This window comes from Phyllopteryx taeniolatus, chromosome 8 (assembly GCF_024500385.1).
Source record: "Phyllopteryx taeniolatus isolate TA_2022b chromosome 8, UOR_Ptae_1.2, whole genome shotgun sequence".
NCBI lineage: Eukaryota > Metazoa > Chordata > Actinopteri > Syngnathiformes > Syngnathidae > Phyllopteryx > Phyllopteryx taeniolatus.
In genome coordinates, this window is record NC_084509.1 from 4,850,091 (window position 1) to 4,868,118 (window position 18,028).

The 18,028-nt window shown below is 40.5% G+C and overlaps 3 protein-coding genes across 6 annotated transcripts in view; 2 read left to right on the plus strand and 1 right to left on the minus strand.

Annotated features, from left to right (window-relative positions):
- Nucleotides 1-1,124: 1,124 nt before the first annotated feature.
- On the minus strand, nt 1,125-5,539 carry get1 (guided entry of tail-anchored proteins factor 1). 2 transcript variants are annotated; one of them, XM_061781891.1, is made up of 6 exons: nt 5,380-5,539; nt 5,094-5,259; nt 2,724-2,791; nt 2,470-2,584; nt 2,328-2,368; nt 1,125-2,084 (listed from the first exon to the last, which is right to left on the minus strand). In XM_061781891.1, exons 1-6 carry the CDS (start codon nt 5,467-5,469, stop codon nt 2,079-2,081), a joined length of 486 nt encoding a protein of 161 aa, XP_061637875.1. In that variant the 5' UTR covers nt 5,470-5,539; the 3' UTR covers nt 1,125-2,078. The 2 variants fall into 2 exon arrangements, with proteins under 2 accessions (XP_061637875.1, XP_061637874.1); XM_061781890.1 differs by having other exon boundaries at nt 1,125-2,368.
- A 2,000-nt stretch (nt 5,540-7,539) lies between these two features.
- On the plus strand, nt 7,540-11,153 carry LOC133482151 (non-histone chromosomal protein HMG-14A-like). The gene is made up of 6 exons (XM_061781892.1): nt 7,540-7,690; nt 8,492-8,524; nt 9,948-9,977; nt 10,052-10,087; nt 10,169-10,288; nt 10,359-11,153. The coding sequence occupies exons 1-6, from the start codon at nt 7,676-7,678 to the stop codon at nt 10,413-10,415; spliced, it is 291 nt and encodes a 96-aa protein (XP_061637876.1). The 5' UTR covers nt 7,540-7,675; the 3' UTR covers nt 10,416-11,153.
- A 4,110-nt stretch (nt 11,154-15,263) lies between these two features.
- Nucleotides 15,264-18,028, plus strand: part of brwd1 (bromodomain and WD repeat domain containing 1) — a 34,612-nt gene continuing 31,847 nt past the window's right edge. The window contains exons 1-6 of one of the 3 annotated variants that reach the window (XM_061781835.1): nt 15,267-15,550; nt 15,637-15,684; nt 15,783-15,841; nt 15,960-15,989; nt 16,189-16,248; nt 17,381-17,531. In XM_061781835.1, the coding sequence (XP_061637819.1) occupies nt 15,648-15,684; nt 15,783-15,841; nt 15,960-15,989; nt 16,189-16,248; nt 17,381-17,531 (337 nt within the window). In that variant the 5' untranslated portion in view covers nt 15,267-15,550; nt 15,637-15,647. Of the gene's footprint in view, nt 15,685-15,782; nt 15,842-15,959; nt 15,990-16,188; nt 16,249-17,380; nt 17,532-18,028 lie in introns of all 3 variants that reach the window. The other 2 variants (XM_061781836.1, XM_061781833.1) reach the window with 2 other exon arrangements.

An 18,028-nucleotide genomic window follows, 5' to 3' on the forward strand; every position in this document is an offset into this window, starting at 1 on the left:
GAGGACTGTAGTGTGTGAGAGACAATTCTTTATTGTTGGTAGGCGGTCAAATATTTCACTCAATGAAATGCAAATACGACAGCACAGCAGCCGATTGGTTAGAGCGTCTGCCTCACAGTTCTAAGGACTGGCGTTCAATCCCCGGCCCCGCCTGTGTGGAGATTGCATGTTCTCCCCGTGCCTGCATGGGTTTTCTCCGGGCACTCCGGTTTCCTCCCACATCCCAAAAACATGTATGGTAGGTTAATTGACAACTCTAAATTGCCCGTGAGTGCGAATGGTTGTTTGTTTGTTTGTATGTGCCCTGCGATTGGCTGGCAACCAGTTCAGGGTGTACCCCGCCTCCTGCCCGATAATAGCTAGGATAGGTTCCAGCACGCCCACGGCCCTAGTGAGGAGAAGCGGCTCAGAAAATGGATGGATGAATGGAAAGGCAAATACATTTTTACCTTTTTTTAATTGTGATTTTCTGGATTTTCCTTTAGATAGTCTGTCTCTCACTGTTAACATAAACTTAGCGTTAAACTTATAGACAGTGTCTTAAGACATTGTCTTTGGGTGAATTTACATAATCAGTGAGGAATCAAATAATTATTTCCTTTGAAAATATCTGTTCTTACCAACAGAATACTTAATTTTTGTTCCTTTGACTTTTAATGGTTTGATTAAAAACATAAACATGTCAGTTTTCAGTATAAATTAGAATAAATATGTTGAGTTAAGCGGCACGGTGGCCGACTGGTTAGAGCGTCAGCCTCACAGTTCTGAGGACCCGGGTTCAATCCCCGGCCCCGCCTGTGTGGAGTTTGCATGTTCTCCCCGTGCCTGCGTGGGTTTTCTCCGGGCACTCCGGTTTCCTCCCACATCCCAAAAACATGCATGAATTGGAGACTCTAAATTGCCCGTAGGCATGACTGTGAGTGCGAATGGTTGTTTGTTCCTATGTGCCCTGCGATTGGCTGGCAACCAGTTCAGGGTGTACCCCGCCTCCTGCCCGATGACAGCTGGGATAGGCTCCAGCACGCCCGCGACCCTAGTGAGGAGAAGCGGCTCAGAAAATGGATGGATGGATGGATGGATGTTGAGTTAAAAAAGAACATTTTAAAGATGTCAAAAAACAACACTGTTTTTTATGTTTTATTGAAAGGCTTCTCAGAATTGATTAAACAAAATATATACACAATACAATAAATGATCAACTTACAAACAAAAAGTTCCAGACAGTCAATGCTAAATGTGCTGCTGCAGACCAAATGCTGGAGCACATTTAGGCTAAAGTGTGACAAAACAGGTCAAAAAAATATCTTTTGAATTCCACACACCACAGAAAAGAGTAATGTTAAATGTTAAAATAGTAAGCCGGACAATGAATGAATGGATACAAAAACTTCAATGTGAAATCAGGCTTCAAAATGGTCAAGAATTGAGATATTCTGAGTTTCCAGACACTGTGGGCATGTCACTGGCTACTCTGAAAATCCCGCCTCCAGCTGTCAATCAAATACTTCTATAGCAGCACCTATCTATCTGCGGGGAGAGCAGCGATGCACATAGCTCGCACGAGCTGGAGCGAGTCATTCTACCTCTTTGTTTCTGTTGAAATTAAGTGGGCCATTAATCAACGGAGAATTGTCAGCCGTGATGCGTCGCGAGGAGGTGTGTGTGTGTGTGTGTTTGTGTGCGTGTTGAGGCGGTCCTGTGGTGTTTGCATTGTGAGTTGCAGCCTTCGGCCTTTTTTTTCCTCCCTCCTCTTCCTCACCCATTGCGTGGGACTTTTGCAGTATACTCTAACCGCTGTCGGGCTGGCGTGGGGTCACGGATCCTGTGCAGCTCGCTGCTGCATCGCAACATAACACGCCTGGGGCCAGATGGCAGAGACATGTTAGGATGTATTCTTTCGAGTTGTAGGCATATTTTGATGGCTTACTGCACGCAATACTGGTAGAACTGGATCCATCATGAATGAGGAAGCGACAATTTTGCCGGATCGCTACTGCATGGAATAATGGCGCTTGGTGTTTAAATACTGGGGGATGGGAAGTATACGCCCAAAGCTCTTGACATCACGAGGATAGTTTTTAACCCTGTCCAGAAAAATCAGGAAAATATAGATGGTGAAAAGGAGTTTTAAGCCATATCTCAACAATTCAGTACTATATTGTTCTCAGTCTTTGCACATGTTTTCAGCACTTATTTTCACACATAATGTATTCAGAAACAAAACAAGGATTTATGTTCTGGGGCACTTTAACATAAACAAATGTTTTGACATTTTATAATGGCATGTCCAGTTTCTAGCTGAAGGCATGCAGACCCAATGTTACTACCTTGTTGCAAACGACCAACCAGCATGTAATTCCCACACCACCTAGAAAAGCAAAAAAAAAATATATATATATATATATATATGTAATTTAAGTATTTGATTGATTATCCCCACAAAAACTATGCAATTGGTGGGATGATTACCTGCAACTCCAGTTGGGAAAGCGACAAGACGTTCGACAGGGGCAATCCATTTACTGGGAACCACAATCACTGGGTCAGAATAATACTTCCAAATTAAAGAGATCATCAGAGCAGCCTGACAAACAACAAAAATACAAACACAAAGTTAGATCAATCACCATCATTTTTTAAATTCATTCAAGACTTCAGTAACCCCCCCCCCCCAAAAAAACAAAAAAGTTATTTTGCTTTGTGAAATTAATGAGCTGACCTACCTGCAGTATGTAAAAGACAATGTTGACAACCCATTTCATTTTGGCTTGTTGTGCAGTTCTGGTTTTCACTGTCAACAGGAGAAAAATATTTTTTTAAACAGTCCACACATCTTTATTACTGTACTGGTATCTGATAGCCTACAGGGTTGTTTGGTAACTGGGAAGTAGGACAGTAGCTTAAATTCAACTCATTGCCTTGGGGAAGACTGAATTAATACAATTACATAAAGTGGTACCTTGACCGAGCTTGTACTGCAGTTTAATTGCATATTAAAACAACATTCCCCATTGAAGTTAATTCAAATGCCATTCATTTGTTCCAGCCCCAGGAAAACTACCACACAACAAACATAAGTCGTGCGCAGCATTATTGAACCCCCTTCATTTTTTGCATAACCTGTATAATAGCTTCAGAAATAAATTAATCAAAGTAATTTACAAAGAACATTGTTTTTTTTTTTGGCTTACATATTATAATTTCAAAGAAAAAACAAAACTGAAAGCCGCATGTGCAGCAATATTGCCACACCTCCTCAATGTTTGGATGCACACCCTTTGACAGTGATGACAGCCTCTAAACATTTTTTTATCCATCTATAAGTTTTTTTGCACTTCTAAGGTGGTATTTTCTCCCACTCTTCCTTAATAATTTGTTCAAGATCTTGAAAATTTGCAGGGTTCTTTTCCCCAGTGGCAGATTTCAGCCCCCTCCCCCCAAAGATTTCCAATTGGATTGAGATCAGGACTCATTGCTGGCCATTCTCAAAGTCAATTTTTTTCTTTTCAACCATTCCTGTGTGCTTTTAGATGTCTGCTTTGGGTCTTGGTCTTGTTAAGAGTACCCATGATCTTTGCCTCAAAAAGTTTTCTTACACTGGTTAAGATATTTCGCTATAAAATATCTTGATAATTTTCTTATTTCATGATACCTGCTATTTTGTTCACCTGTCCATAATATTCATCAATGAATTATCATTTGCCCTTTTGTATCAAACAAGTTCTCTATTGAAAAATGTTGTTTCACTTGATTCATTTTCTTCAGGTGATAGTCCACATTTAGTACTTAAAACTTCATGGGTGCCAATAATTGTGACCACGTCTGTATGTAATAAAGACAAATAGCACTGAATAATTGAGAATGTAACTTCCAAGTGTAAATACTATAAATTTGCTGCTTCAAATTTAGTATGATTTGCAGCATGCGATCATTGATTCCAAATTATTAAAAACAAAAGCAATGGGACAGTGGACCACCACATATTCGTGGTTCGGCACTTCCAGATTCACCTATTCAGGGATTTTTTTTTTATTAAAAAAATTGGGGGGAGGGGAGGGGAGGCCAAGTCAACCACCGTTTTTTGTGGAAAACTCTTATTGGCGGTACATACCCGCTTATAGAAAGAAAAACAAATTTAAAACCATTGGTTTTTTTTTATTGCATTTGTAATGGCCGTCAATTATTCGTGGATTTTCGCCATTTGCGGTCGGGCCAGGTCCCTATCCCCCGCAAATAGCGGGGGTCCACCGTATTTGTGCCATCTAGGTCAACTGCCTCTATCCCCTCTATTTTCACCCTTGATGTTACTCATATTGAGTTTGTTGAGATGTCAGCAATCTTAGTTTTAAATATCATGTCAATGCATTATTCAGAAAACTCAAATTCAACCTTGGGTTTTTTTTACAGGTTAAAATCATGCTTTTCTCCATCCCGTAAACAGCAGGTTATGGCCCTCTTACTGTCACAATAAGATTATTATGACACAGCTTATAGATTTGCATTTTCCAATGCCCTAGATAAACTCAACTCTACGATGCAGCTCTGAGATTAACTCCAAACTCATCATATAGGACACATCGGTGCACTCTATACTCCTTAGTTAGTTGGTCATCACCTGCTACTTGCAGGCTGCAGCAATGGTAGTATATGGTGATTCTTGATAGGCTTCCACGTTATGTATCTGCTCCAAGTTTGCAATAATTCAAAATTCCACGAATCTCAGATCTAGCACCTCGATGCATTTCATAGTGCCGTCCATGCGAGTTGAGGCCTATAAAAAGGATAAGCGGTACGGAAGATGAATGAATGAATATTTAAAAATATAGCAAGATGTATTGGAAGCTGAGAGGCTTAATCAGCATTCTGCCATCTACTCTTGTAGTGGCTTGGGTGAAAATAGTTGTGGATTATACTTTAACTAAACAAAATTGACGAAGCACCGATTCATAACACGAACAATCTGTAAAACGAGTAACTTGTGAATCAAGGTACCGCCGTATGACAAATAATGCTTCATCTGTTGAGGCCACAGTGCGTTGAATTGAATTAGAATCATTTTGACAAAAGGATTTCATTAAAAGCTGTTCCCTTACCGTGTGTTTTGAGTTTATCCGTCATCTTGTTTATTTTGCGCTCTAACCGGGCATATCGGGCAAATTCATCCATCATACTAATAGAAGACTGCTCTTTCTTCATCGCCTGGATTTCAGCCCTCATCTCATTCTCCTGTTCGGCATCTTTTTGCACCATCTTGGAGAGCTGGAGAGATAATACATTTCAAAGCAAGGCACATCTATTACACGGTCCTGACTCCGACAAGCGTTCTTTAATGACAACACACGTTGCCGTATATTGTATTTAAGCTACAGCTATACTTACAAACGAGGAAATGCTCGGCAAGAGTGTTTTCATGAGATTGCAAAGAAAAACCGAACCCAGCACAAGAAACGATGCATAATTCGCCGCCATGTTTACTGCCGATTTGCCTTCTTCGCCAATGAATTTAGGCGTGTCTTCCTGGTTCTTCTTTGGCAACCAGCGTTCAGGCGCATTACCGCCGCTTAGAGGCTGGAGTGCACCGCCGTCGACTGTACGGAGACAAGGACACTCTTCACTGGACAGTAAGATGTCACTCACTGCCAGTAACTGACAACCAGAGGTGGGTAGAGTAGCCAAATATAGTACTCAAGTAAGAGTAGTGTTACTTTAGAATAATATGACTCAAGTAAAAGTAAAAAGTAGTCATCCAAATATTTACTTGAGTAAGAGTAAGAAAGTACTCAAGTAACTTGTGAGTGACTTCTGATTTTTTTAATTATTTTTTTAATCAGAGCATGAACATCAAATAAAATAAAATAATAATAATATATGAGAGTCAACACACACCTGCCACCATTTAAATTTTAACTGCTCAAAAAAACAACAACAGAAACATTTGCTTTACTCGCTTAAATGACTTCATGAACAAGCCGTTTGCTGAACAGACTTGATTGTGTGTGGGTGTGCGACACAATAGGGATAGTGCTAATTTTGCCATATCCACTGCCAAAACTACAATAGAAACACCTGCAACTTAACGCAAGGTGTTTTCTCAAGTTAGAAGTGGGCTGAAATATACAAGTTTGGGCAGTCACAATTTAAGAGCTTCATGATAAAGCTGTTGTTTTTTGGGTTGTTCTGTCAAATAAACAGTCACGTGGCTGTTTTTTTCCCCTAAAATGAGTCATTTTGATTGGCTCACCAAGGCTACGTGCGTGGTCATGTGACTGCCTTGTGTCGTCTGATTGGTGAATTGGAGTCAAATGACATTAGTGATCCCGTTTGATTGGCGCAACAGGCACCACATAAGTCAAAGATGGAGTCTAAAATAGACACGCACACATAAGAATGAATAAATAAAAGTAGCGAACGGCATGTTGGTCATTGTAACGGAGTAAAAGTATTGATCCTTCTGCACATAAATACTCAAGTAAAAGTAAAAAGTATGGTGCATTTAAAGTGAAAAGTACACTTTATGGAAAATGTTACTTGAGTAAATGTAACAGAGTAAATGTAATGCGTTACTACCCACCTCTGTTGACAACCCGCTGAAATTATATTTTATGATGTTGTCTGTCCAATTACGTGGCGTTATTTTCAATTTTGAGTCTGTTTCGGATTGATGGTGTTTTTTCATTAGCTGTCAATCAAAACAAATTAGCCAAGGAGGACGCAGTCCCCATAAAGCCTGCCCACCAAAGATGTTTGTGCCAAAAAGAAAACGCAAAAAGTCAGGCACGCGCAGAGATTGGAATGTAAGCAAAAAGTCAGGGACCGCACATGCGAATATCGTCATCGCAAGCAAAAAAAATATTTTCATTCCAAGTAATAACTTTATTTTTACATCTAACTCAAGCAAAAAAATTAAAAATAATAATCAAGTTAGCACCGGGGTTAAAATCCCGGCCTTGCCTGTGTGGAGTTTGCATGTTCTCCCCATGCCTATGTGGGTTTCCTCCGGGTTTCCTCCCACATCCTAAAAACATGCATGGTAGGTTAATTGAAGACCAAATTGTCCGTAGGTCTGAATGTGAATGCGAGTGGTTGTTTGTTTATATGTGCCCTGCGATTGGCTGGCGACCAGTTCAGGGTGTACCCCGCCTCTCGCCTGAAAATAGCTGGGATTTGCTCCAGCACGCCCGCGACCCTTGTGATGAGAAGCAGTACAGAAAATGGATGGCTATATTACATCTTTCAATGTCTTATTTTTTGCCTGCAATTCAAGAAGTTTTGTTTGATAGTATTTGTTTTTGTTTGCGATTTTTAAAAAAATTGTGTGATTCTTTTTGGCACAAATATGATTCCATAGACAGACAGACAGACAGACAGATGGAAAAAGGTGAGTGGCATGTGTTCCTGTCCATACAGGTAAGTTGCTATGGTTCAAAAATATGTTGCCTCCTCCTGTGAGCCAATTAGTGCAAGAGGGGGGCGGGACAAAATGTTTCCTGCTGTCTCGGTAGGCTATGGCTGAAATCACATTGAACGGGAGATCCAATCCGGTTTCAGCTAGCTCTGGTCCTGCTTGGACGTTGATTTGAAGTTCGAGGCAGAGTGTTTTGGAGGTAAATTCCTTCAAGGTGTGGTGTGTGCTGACTTATTCAAGTGACAAAGGCTCTCTACAAGCTTGACAACAATGGGAAAAACGAAGGTATGTTGGATCCATCCAACTCGGTCGGGGTATTTATAACCCCCTCTCAGTATGAATGCCTTTTAAAATGATTATTTAACGTGTTTCCGCGTCGTCGATCCTGTAGAGCCACGCGGAGTGTCGCCTTTCTTACTTAAAGGTGGGGGTGGGGGGGGGAATGTGTGCTTTTTAAGTCTAGTCTGAATGCGCTGTTATTGAAATGTACAAAATAGCAGTGTAGTCCGCAAGGAGACAAAGGGGTGTAACCTCCGCTCGTCGAGGCACAGGTTGCCATTTGGGGGAAATGTATCGAAAGATTGAAGATTCGGCTCGCGTGGCAGAATTTGTACTGCTAAAAAGTACAGACGAGTGCAACGTCAATAATTTGCCGTTAATTACACATTTCGACGTGCACACCCCACGCGTCGTGGGGAAAGAACGCTTATGCGCGTCACCGTCGTTCTTTCTTTCCCAGCGCCATGGCAGTCTTAAAAAGACACGCCTTCTCTTTTCATAAGCAAAGCCTGTACAGTCACGTCGGGGATTTGTTTTTCACCGGATGGTTTTAATCTCACAGAAATCGTAAGTTAAAGGTGGCGCGTACTCCCTTCCCTTTTTAAACTACCCTGCTAAAACTATTCCATCTAGAGTGTTTGATTAGGCGGTAGGTTTTCTTAGAGCGATTGCCTCTAAGAAAACGTCGTTATGACTTTTAGGGAAGGGAGAGATGCCCATCCCCCCTTTTGCATCACACGCCCACTTAAGGTCCGGAGTGTTTGTTTGTTCCTGCTTTTAATATTTTCCTTCTTCCTTTCATTGCAGGGCACAGAGGTTGCAGTAGATGCAAGCCCAGTGGTTAGTGAAGGCTTTCCATTGCAACGCTTTTTGTATTAACATCCAATAAACAGTTTCCCAGCTTTTTTTTTTTTAATAATTAGGAATTCTGTCCTCTTTTGGCACGCTGGCATTACCAAACATGCTATATAAAAACACGTGTGTTCTCATTCTAGTCTTTATCATAATTAAAAAAGAAAAACGGCAGACTCGGATGGGTATTTGACTAAATGTGATACATACATGGGTCAAATGTTAAAATATATACTGAATGTTGAATTTGCAACTGAATACATTGAATGTTTTGACACAATGTTGAATTTGCAGCTGAATGTTGAATTTGTGAAGGTGAAAAGTACATTGAATATTATGATTGTTTTAAAAGTTAAAAAAAATTAAGGAGCATGGTAAGAAGTGTAGCTTATTTGCTACCACGGAGGTGATGATCAGTGACTTACAATGCATCAAATCGACACTACAGGTGTTTAAAGATACTCTGTGTCTGTGTGAAAATGTCTCGCAGGCTGCAAACTCTTGCCATAAAAGCAAGTGGAGTTATAACTATCTGTTAGGCCAATCAGAAGTCAGAGAAAAGTAATTTCTGGAAAATGCACAATGTTGCCTTTACTTAATATTTTTAGTTAGCCATTTAGTTATACCAAAATACTGACTAGTTTTATTTTGATTGTGTAAACAGTTGCTATACAAGTGATAAATACAAAGTTTGCATTGGGGAAAATAATAATAAAATAATTGTTGGGGGCATGGGGGGGTCTTGTAATCAACTGCGCCTCTTACCGTCTCTTTCATCTTTGTGGTAAAGGAGTTGTTTCCCATTGTAATGTAGTCCTAATGAAATGTGATACTCCAACCAACAAGCATGGTAAGGAGTCCAAAGAAGACAAGGAGGGAAAAGAAATCTTAACATTTCAGTGTCTGCATTTTCTGCGGTTCGTCTCTGTCAGGCAGAAACTTATGTCCAAATTTGGTCAGTTAAACTTTATTTATTTTTGTCCACAAATCCTTACTTTTAGAATTGTTATTGTCATTGCACTGTATACAACAATTTGTCAGTCCCCAATGTGGGACTGTTATTTTTACAAATTATTGACTAATCTAAATGTGTTGCAAATGGCTTCCTCTCTTTGATGACAAACACGATATTCTTATTCCAAGCTTGTGGTCTGGAATTTACTAAAGTCATTGCAGAGTCGTTAGATTGTGTTTGTGTAAAGCCACCGAGACATACTATCCTGTGGCATACAGTATATTCAAGTCCCACAGAACGTCAGCAAAGACTAAAGGAACATTGAGAATTTTCTACACATACTGTACTACATGGCTGTTCAAAGCCGCCATGGCAGCGCAAAAAGACAATGCTAATGAAAATTTATTTTGTTGTTAAATATATATTCTGTAATTAACAAGTGATGTCCTCCTTCAGCCAAGGCGAAAGTCTCAACGATTGTCAAGAGTAAGTTTTCCGTGATATTTCTCTTTAATACACTGTACTGTTGGTTTTGGTTTAAAATTGTGTGTGTTTCACAGAAAGAGACAGAAACTAAACCAGAGCCAACAAAGAAGGTACAAATTTACATTTATAAATGTGTAATAACCAAATTGAAATTCATATAATAACTAATTGCTTTATTTCTGACTTTGTAGGCACCTAAGAACCAAAAGGTGAAGGGGGCAGCTAAGGACAAACCAGAGCAGAAGAAAGAGGAACCTCAGGATGAAAAACAAGAGGACCTTGCTGAAAATGGAGAGGCCAAAGTTGAAGAGGTAGCTTCAAAAAAATTTTTATTGCCAAAAACAAAGTGCCAGGATAATGGATTACATTCTCCTTTTGCAGGCTGCTGCAGAAGATGGAAAGGAGGATAAGACCGAAGAGGATAAAGCAGACAAGTAGTGTCGCCTCAACTCACCTGCCCATGCTCCCTGTACTTTCTTTAATGTCAAGTGCACATCATGTTTTCAACTGGTATTTTTTGGGGGGGACAGCAGCATTTTAGGGACATCAGTGCAGGAACGGATTTAAATCTTTTTTTCTTCAAATGCCATTTAATTTCATGGCTTCTGTGAAGGGAATGTTTTTACCTTTGTCTTGGGTTTTATTCCACCTTTGTTTTCCTCCCTTGTGGGCTTCTTTAGCTTTTTATTAGGCTGTAGTCTTCAATCGTCATCAGAAATCTGATGTAAAACAATACGTTAACACGGAACTTCTCAAGGGATTTTGTAAAATGCTGTTTTTAACAATATGTAAAACACGATCCCTCTGGTTGTTAAACTGAATGTTTGAATGTGTATTTTGGAACGATAATTCTTTTGTTGACTGTAAAATCATGATTTTTGGTCCTAGAATGCCCAGCATGATTGTGTATGTTGCATCCTTAAGAACCTGCACAGCTGCTGTTTAAACTTGTCCTTTTCAACAACAACAAAATTATATTGCCATCTATATGGATCCAGTGATGGTATATTTTTGTTTTTAGCTATGCTCCATGCTTGCTCACTCTGTTGCCACTACTGTCAACAATATGTACACTTGACAAATTTGTGGCTATACTTATTGTGACTTTGGGACATCTCGATGTACAGTTTTGTTGTTGTTCTTTGTTTTTTACAGTTAATAAAAACCATTATTTTACATTGTGTGCACTTGTTCACAAGTCTTAAAACCCCAATTCCAATGAAGTTGGGATGTTGTGTTAAACATAAATAAAAACAGAATACAATGATTTGCAAATCCTGTTCGACCTATATTTAATTGAATTCACTACAAAGACAAGATATTGAATGTTCAAACTGATTAACTTCATTGTTTTTAGCAAATAATCATTAACTTAGAATTTTATGGCTGCAACATGTTCCAAAAAAGCTGGGACAGGGTCATGTTTACCACTGTGTAAAGTCACCTTTCCTTTAACAACATTCAAGAAACATTTGGGAACTGAGGACACTAATTGTTGAAGGTTTGGAGGTGGAATTCTTTCCCATTCTTGCTTGATGTACAGCTTCAGCTATTCAACAGTCCGGGGTCTCCGTTGCAGTATTTTACGCTTCATAATGCGCCACACATTTTCAATGGGAGACAGGTAGGGACTGCAGGCAGGCCAGTCTCGTACACGCACTCTTTTACTACGAAGCGACACGTGCAGAATGTGGTTTGGCATTGTCTTGCTGAAATAAGCAGGGGCGTCCATGAAAAAGACATTGCTTGGATGGCAGCATATGTTTCTCCAAAACCTCTATGTACCTTTCAACATTAATGGTGCCTTCACAGATGTGTAAGTTACCTATGCCATTGGCACTAACACAGCCCCATACCATCACAGATGGTGGCTTTTGAACTTTGCGTCCATAACAGTCCGGATGGTTCTTTTCCTCTTTGGCTCGGAGGACACGACGTCCACAATTTCCCAAAACAATTTGAAATGTGGACTCGTCGGACCACAAAACACTTGTCCACTTTGCATCACTCCATCGTAGATGAGGTCTGGCCCAGAGAAGCCGGTGGCGTTTCTGGGTGTTGTTGATAAATGGCTTTTGCTTCACATAGCAAGAGTTTCAAGTTGCACTAACGGATGCAGTGCCAGAACTCTATTTACTGAATTGGGTTTCTGAAGTGTTCCTGAGCCCTTGTGGTGATATCCTTTACACATTGATGTCGGTTTTTGATGCAGTGCCGCCTGAGGGATCGAAGGTCACGGGCATTCAATGTTGGTTTTCGGCCTTGCCGCTTACATGCAGTGATTTCTCCAGATTCTCTGAACCTTTTGATGATATTATGGACCGTAGATGATGAAATCCCTAAATTCCTTGCAATTGTACGTTGAGGAACATTGTCCTTACACTGTTCGACTATTTTCTCACGGACTTGTTCACAAAGAGGTGAACCTCGCCCCATCATTGCTTGTGAATGACTGAGCAATTCAGGGAAGCTCCTTTTCTACCCAATCATGGCAGCCACCTGTTCCCAATTAGCCTGTTCACCTGTGTGATGTTCCAAACAGGTGTTTGATGAGCATTCCTCAACTTTCTCAGTCTTTTTTGCCACCTGTGCCAGCTTTTTTGGAATGTGTTGCAGCCATAAAATTCTAAGTTAATGATTATTTGCTAAAAACAATAAAGTTTATCAGTTTGAACATTAAATATATTGTCTTTGTAGTGTATTAAATTAAATATAGGTGAACATGATTTGCAAATCATTGTATTCTGTTTTTCCTTATGTTTAATACTATGTCCCAACTTCATTAGAATTGGGGTTGTACTATAACCCCTTTCTCATGATGACTACAATAACACATTTAATACTTCAGTATTCACAATGCATATTTAAATTGTACAGGTATTTACACAGAAATGATGATAAACTACGCATCTGTAAGGACTAGGACTTTGGAACTGTAAGGTGATGGTTCAAATCCCACTGTGGACAAAATTTAAAAATAGCAACTAGTTGTAGTCTGCTTCCTGGAAACTGTCCGGGTGCCCTCGAGTAAGGCAGCATCTCCACACCCCTGCACAGTTTGCATGCCCTTTCACTCGGATAGCTTTCATCTTGCATGTGTGTGATTTGGAATTTCCCCAAAGTATTTGGCCCTTAGCACGGTGGCCAACTGGTTAGCACATCCACATCACAGTTCTGAGGACCGAGGTTCAAATCCCGGCCGCACCTGATTGGAGTTTGCGCGTACTGGTGTGGTAGGTTGATTGAAGACTCGAAATTGCCCGTAGGTGTGAATGGTTGTTTGCTTATATGTGCGCTGCGATTGGCTGGCGACCAGTTCAGGGTGTACCCCGCCTCTCACCCGAAGATAGCTGGGATAGGCTCCAGCACGCACACAACTCTAGTGAGGATAAGTGGTACAGAAAATGGATGGATGGATTTGGCCCTTAGGTTCAGTGAAATGCTTCGACATACCAGTAGAGTTTAGCCAATTCCATACTCCAAATTTTGAGGGAAATGTTTGGGGATTGCCCCTTCCTGTTCCAACATTACTGCAACAGTGAATAAAGTAAGGTCCTTAAAGACATGGATGAGTTTGGTGTGGTTTAACTTGACTTGCCTTTACTGAGGACTGACCTGGACCTGATAGAACACCTTCAGGATGAATTAGAGCAGGGACTGAGAGCCAGGCAGTCTGACCTCACAACTGCGTTTCTGGAAGAATAGTCAAAAATTCCCATAAACACACTTAAAATTTTGTTGAAAGCCATCCCTGAAAATTGGAGGCTGTTATAGCTGCAAAAGGGTGAACCGACGTTTTATTAAATCCTATGGATTAAGAATGGAATATCACTTATATTAATTTCTGTGTCAAAGCAGGTGAGTGAATACTTTTGGAATTGCAGTGTACTGTAATATACAGTAAGAGGTGTGTCAGAAAAGTTCTAGGAGTGACAAGATATATTTCAAATACAAACTACCAAGTTTTTCCCTTCTCACTAGAGTCTTTCCCAGCCTTCGTTGACAAACCTTAATGCACTCCTGGAAGGATTCTTCCAGGATCCTCTGCAGCTTCGTCGTCATGGCCATGTTGTTGTCATCCACGTCTTCAAAACGGCTACCCTTGATCATTTACTTGAGCCCAATCTGGAAAAATCATATGGAGTGTGGGTGAGTCGGGTGAGTAGGGAGGTTGCTCCAGCATGGTGATGTTCTAATTGGCAAGCAACTGTCAGATGCTCAGGGAATTGTGAGCAAGTGCGTTGTCATGGTGAAGCAGCCATGGGTTGTCCTGCCACAGCTCTCGCTTCCTCGTGCACTGAACGAAGCAAATGCTGCAGGATCTCTTCGTAGACATACTGGTTAATCGTCCGGCCGAGAGATAACCAACTTTGGGTGCCATGGCATCCTAGTGTTCCATAAGAGATCATCAGAGGTGATGTGGGAAATTTTCCGATTTCACTTTGTTTGAAAATGATTATGAATTACAAATACTGTATGTATAGCCTTGTTCATCTATCTTAGCCAGCGATGGTTGCCATTCAAACATCAGATTAAGAGGCAATGGCTCCCTGCGAGTATTATATCAGCTCTGTGTTCAATTACACTGAGGACCACTAAGTCAATTTGTGAGTAGATTGAGACAAGATATTTTTTTTCAGTATTGTAAAAATGGGTACCTTGGCCCAACAAAGATTGGGAAACCCAGGTCTGGCCCACATGAAAAGGTTTTTCTATCTTTTGTGAAACCAGTCCCCGCAATTTTCTGACACACTTTGTATAACAGTGTAAATTAGATTTACGCTTCAGCGATTTTAACAAATAAATAAATTAATAATAATTATAATAATAATCATAATGCCTCTTAGTGTCATATTAAGATATTCTCATCTCATAATAATTTTATTTTCATTATAATAATAATAGTAATATATTATTATCATTTTATATATATATATTATGCAATATTATATATATATATATAATATTGCATAATGCAATAATAATACTAATGATGATAATATATAATTATGATTACTATTATTATTATTATTGTTATATATTTTTTTAATGTAACGCAGCTCTTCAAAACGGATTTCATACCAAGATGAGAATCTTAATACGAGAAAATAAGAGGCATATTTCACTCAATAAACTTTACAAAAAATATACATAAATTGCTATGCAGATGAAAACAAAGCGTATCCAGCTTTGAATCAACCAAATAAGCTCGCTATGGTCGTTCATGACTCATTACGTCATCCGCCGAACTCTCGACCGTTGTCAAACAAGAAGGGGCGAATGCGTGACAGTCTCCTTGCATTTCAAAGGAAATTGTGTGCTTAATTGTCGTCACGTTGAGCTACGCGTTTACGTGTACGTAGCATACGGGCAGGTCATTTGAATTTAGCCGAGCCACAGTGAGCCGTGTAGTTTTTAAGTCTTTTGTTGCACTCGCTCCTCCCCCCTGTGCCCTTTTCCTGTGTGTGCCTCTGTGGCGGAAGTAAGAGGTATTGCGGAGGCCTCATCCTTCCAATGGCGACTGCGAACAGGCTGAATAGCAAGCGGCAGCAACCGTGGAGGGTGTCAGACCTGTGTGACAGAAATTAAATAAATATATATCATATTTTGCAGTTCTTACAAAGTTAGCCCTACATTGTGCTTTTCCTCTTCAAATTAGGTCCGATTCAAATGGCCAAAAATCGGAACATTTCGCTCCTTGAGACGGGTAAGCCGCACAAGGAACCCCAATTGAAAGCTCAGTTTACTTTGATACTGCTTGTGTTAATCAATGACATCAATCGCCCCGGTGTATTTTAATTTCAGAGCTTTATTACTTGATATCTCGTTTCCTAACAACGGGTCCGTGTCGGAGAACGGCTGAGGTGAGCTAGCATGCTTATCCGTTTCTGTAATATTTCAAAAATAGTTGCCTTTGCTCCTCGATAACAGCATTGGGAGAGGTCACCCGCAATTAATTGCCCCTTTCCACCCAACTTTCAGGTTCTGGTGAGCGAACTCGAGGAATATCAGGTACGTGCTCTCGCTTCGTGATGTGTGCTACAGCTGCTATCCGATGGTGTTGGGTCTGGACTTTGCAACTAGTTGTGGCTCTGAAATCTGTCTGTGCGTCTCAGCCGTTTGACATCGAACACTTTTTACAAGCAAAGTGTCTTATGTGCTCTGGTTTTGTGTCGCGACTCCCCGTTTTACCGAGTTCTGTTTTCGACAGCTCTTACCAGGGAGATTGGACTGGCTGGGAAACGAGCACCCGAGAACATATGAAGATGTGGTACGAGTTATTTTGAATCTGTACTGTCATTTAATTCATTGTCATAATTGTGCCGCGACAGGAGAGGGTTCCTCGCCTAGCGCTAGTTTACGGTCTTTGTTCTAATCTCTTTGAACTGTAGGCTTTATTCGAGCCGTGTTGTTGTACAAGGTCACAACTTGGCCTCTGACACACAACTCGACGTTAATTGAGATACGTTAGCCTTAGACGTTCATGTAATATACAGTTTAATGTATAATTTAAGCCACGACAGTCGTACTGCAGATTGGGTGGGTATTTTGGCTTCTCTCGCTGGTGAGGCCGCTTCATTGGCCAAGCAGAGCCTGAGATGCGTTGTCTCGGCGTTGTTTTGCCTGTGACCAGCTCTCTGATTGGTCGATTAAAAGTAAAGCTTTTGCATAGGGAGCCACGCCTCACGGAAAAGCTCTTGAAAATCATACGAAACCACCAAATGGTTTGACAGATTCTAGTCCAAGGAAATCTCATTAAATATTCTGAGTAAATATATATGAAATAGTCAGGGGACATTTTCAGCACATTTGATTTCCCTAGTAATGGGAGTGATAATAGTGTGACCTAGACAGTCAATGCCAGTGTGTTGTGGTCAACTGGAGGCAGATGTGCCTCACAGTTCTGAGGTCCTGGGTTGAAATCCGGGCTCCTAGTGTGGAATTTGCATGTTCTCCCCGTGCCTGTGTGGGTTTTCTCTGGGTATTTCGGTTTCTCCCACATTCCAAAAACATGCATTGTAGGTTAATTAAAGACTAAATAATTGTCCGTAGGCGTGAATGTGCATGTAAATGAGTGTTTGTCTACATGTGCGCTGCGATTGGCTTGCAACCAGTTCAGGGTGCGTACCCCGCCTCTCACCCGAAGTCAGCTGAGGTAGGCGCATGCACACCGTGACCCTAGTGAGAATAAGCGGATCAGAAAATGGATGGATGAAAATAAAATAGCCAGTGTGTGTTTCTTACAATGCACAAACAATAAAAAACAAAAATCATGCAAATCCTGGTTTAAGATTCTGTTGCCATTGTTTTCCATTTGAATTCAAATGTTAAATCATATTCAGTATGCACACTGTCAAGTTGCTGTGTGTCCCCCGCCCAAAAACCCCCACACCCCCACACAGGTTGCAGCCAACAGACATGTAGCACCAGACCATTTACTACAAATATGTAAGCAGATTGGACCGATTCTTGACAAAGAGGTGCCATCCTGTGTCCCTGGCATACATTCACTCCTGGGGTCCGGAAAGCAGTCGATGCTTAGGACGTCAAAAGGTACAATGGTCCATCTGTGGGATGTTGGTTCACTGTGAGTAACACAACATCCTTTTATTTGCTGCTGGGAAGTCTGAAATTACAAAGCACTTAAATTCATATTAATGCATCTTATTATTGGAATGTTGCACAATTTAGTCTATGTATCCAGCTTTGTGTTTTTTGGTTTGTTTGTTGATGTGGTCATCTTGTGGTCAGCTAGTCCTCACTTTTGTTTACTATCTTTTGACTTGCGAGAATGTGTTCATCTGTTTTTGTGATCTCATAATTTGCGATCATCCCTTTAAACTAACATGCACTTTCCTATTTGCTACTTACTGTATACTGTAATATTAGCACTGTTTCACTCACTACATTCACTACTCCAAACAGCAAACCTGCTTGTCTAAATTATTTTAAACTAATAAGAAGAGAGCAATGTTTTAAGGTTTGCTTAAGGTGTGCATTTTGGTTCGGGTGGCGTTTTTTCTGTTGTGTGAAAAGTAACCAGCGACTCC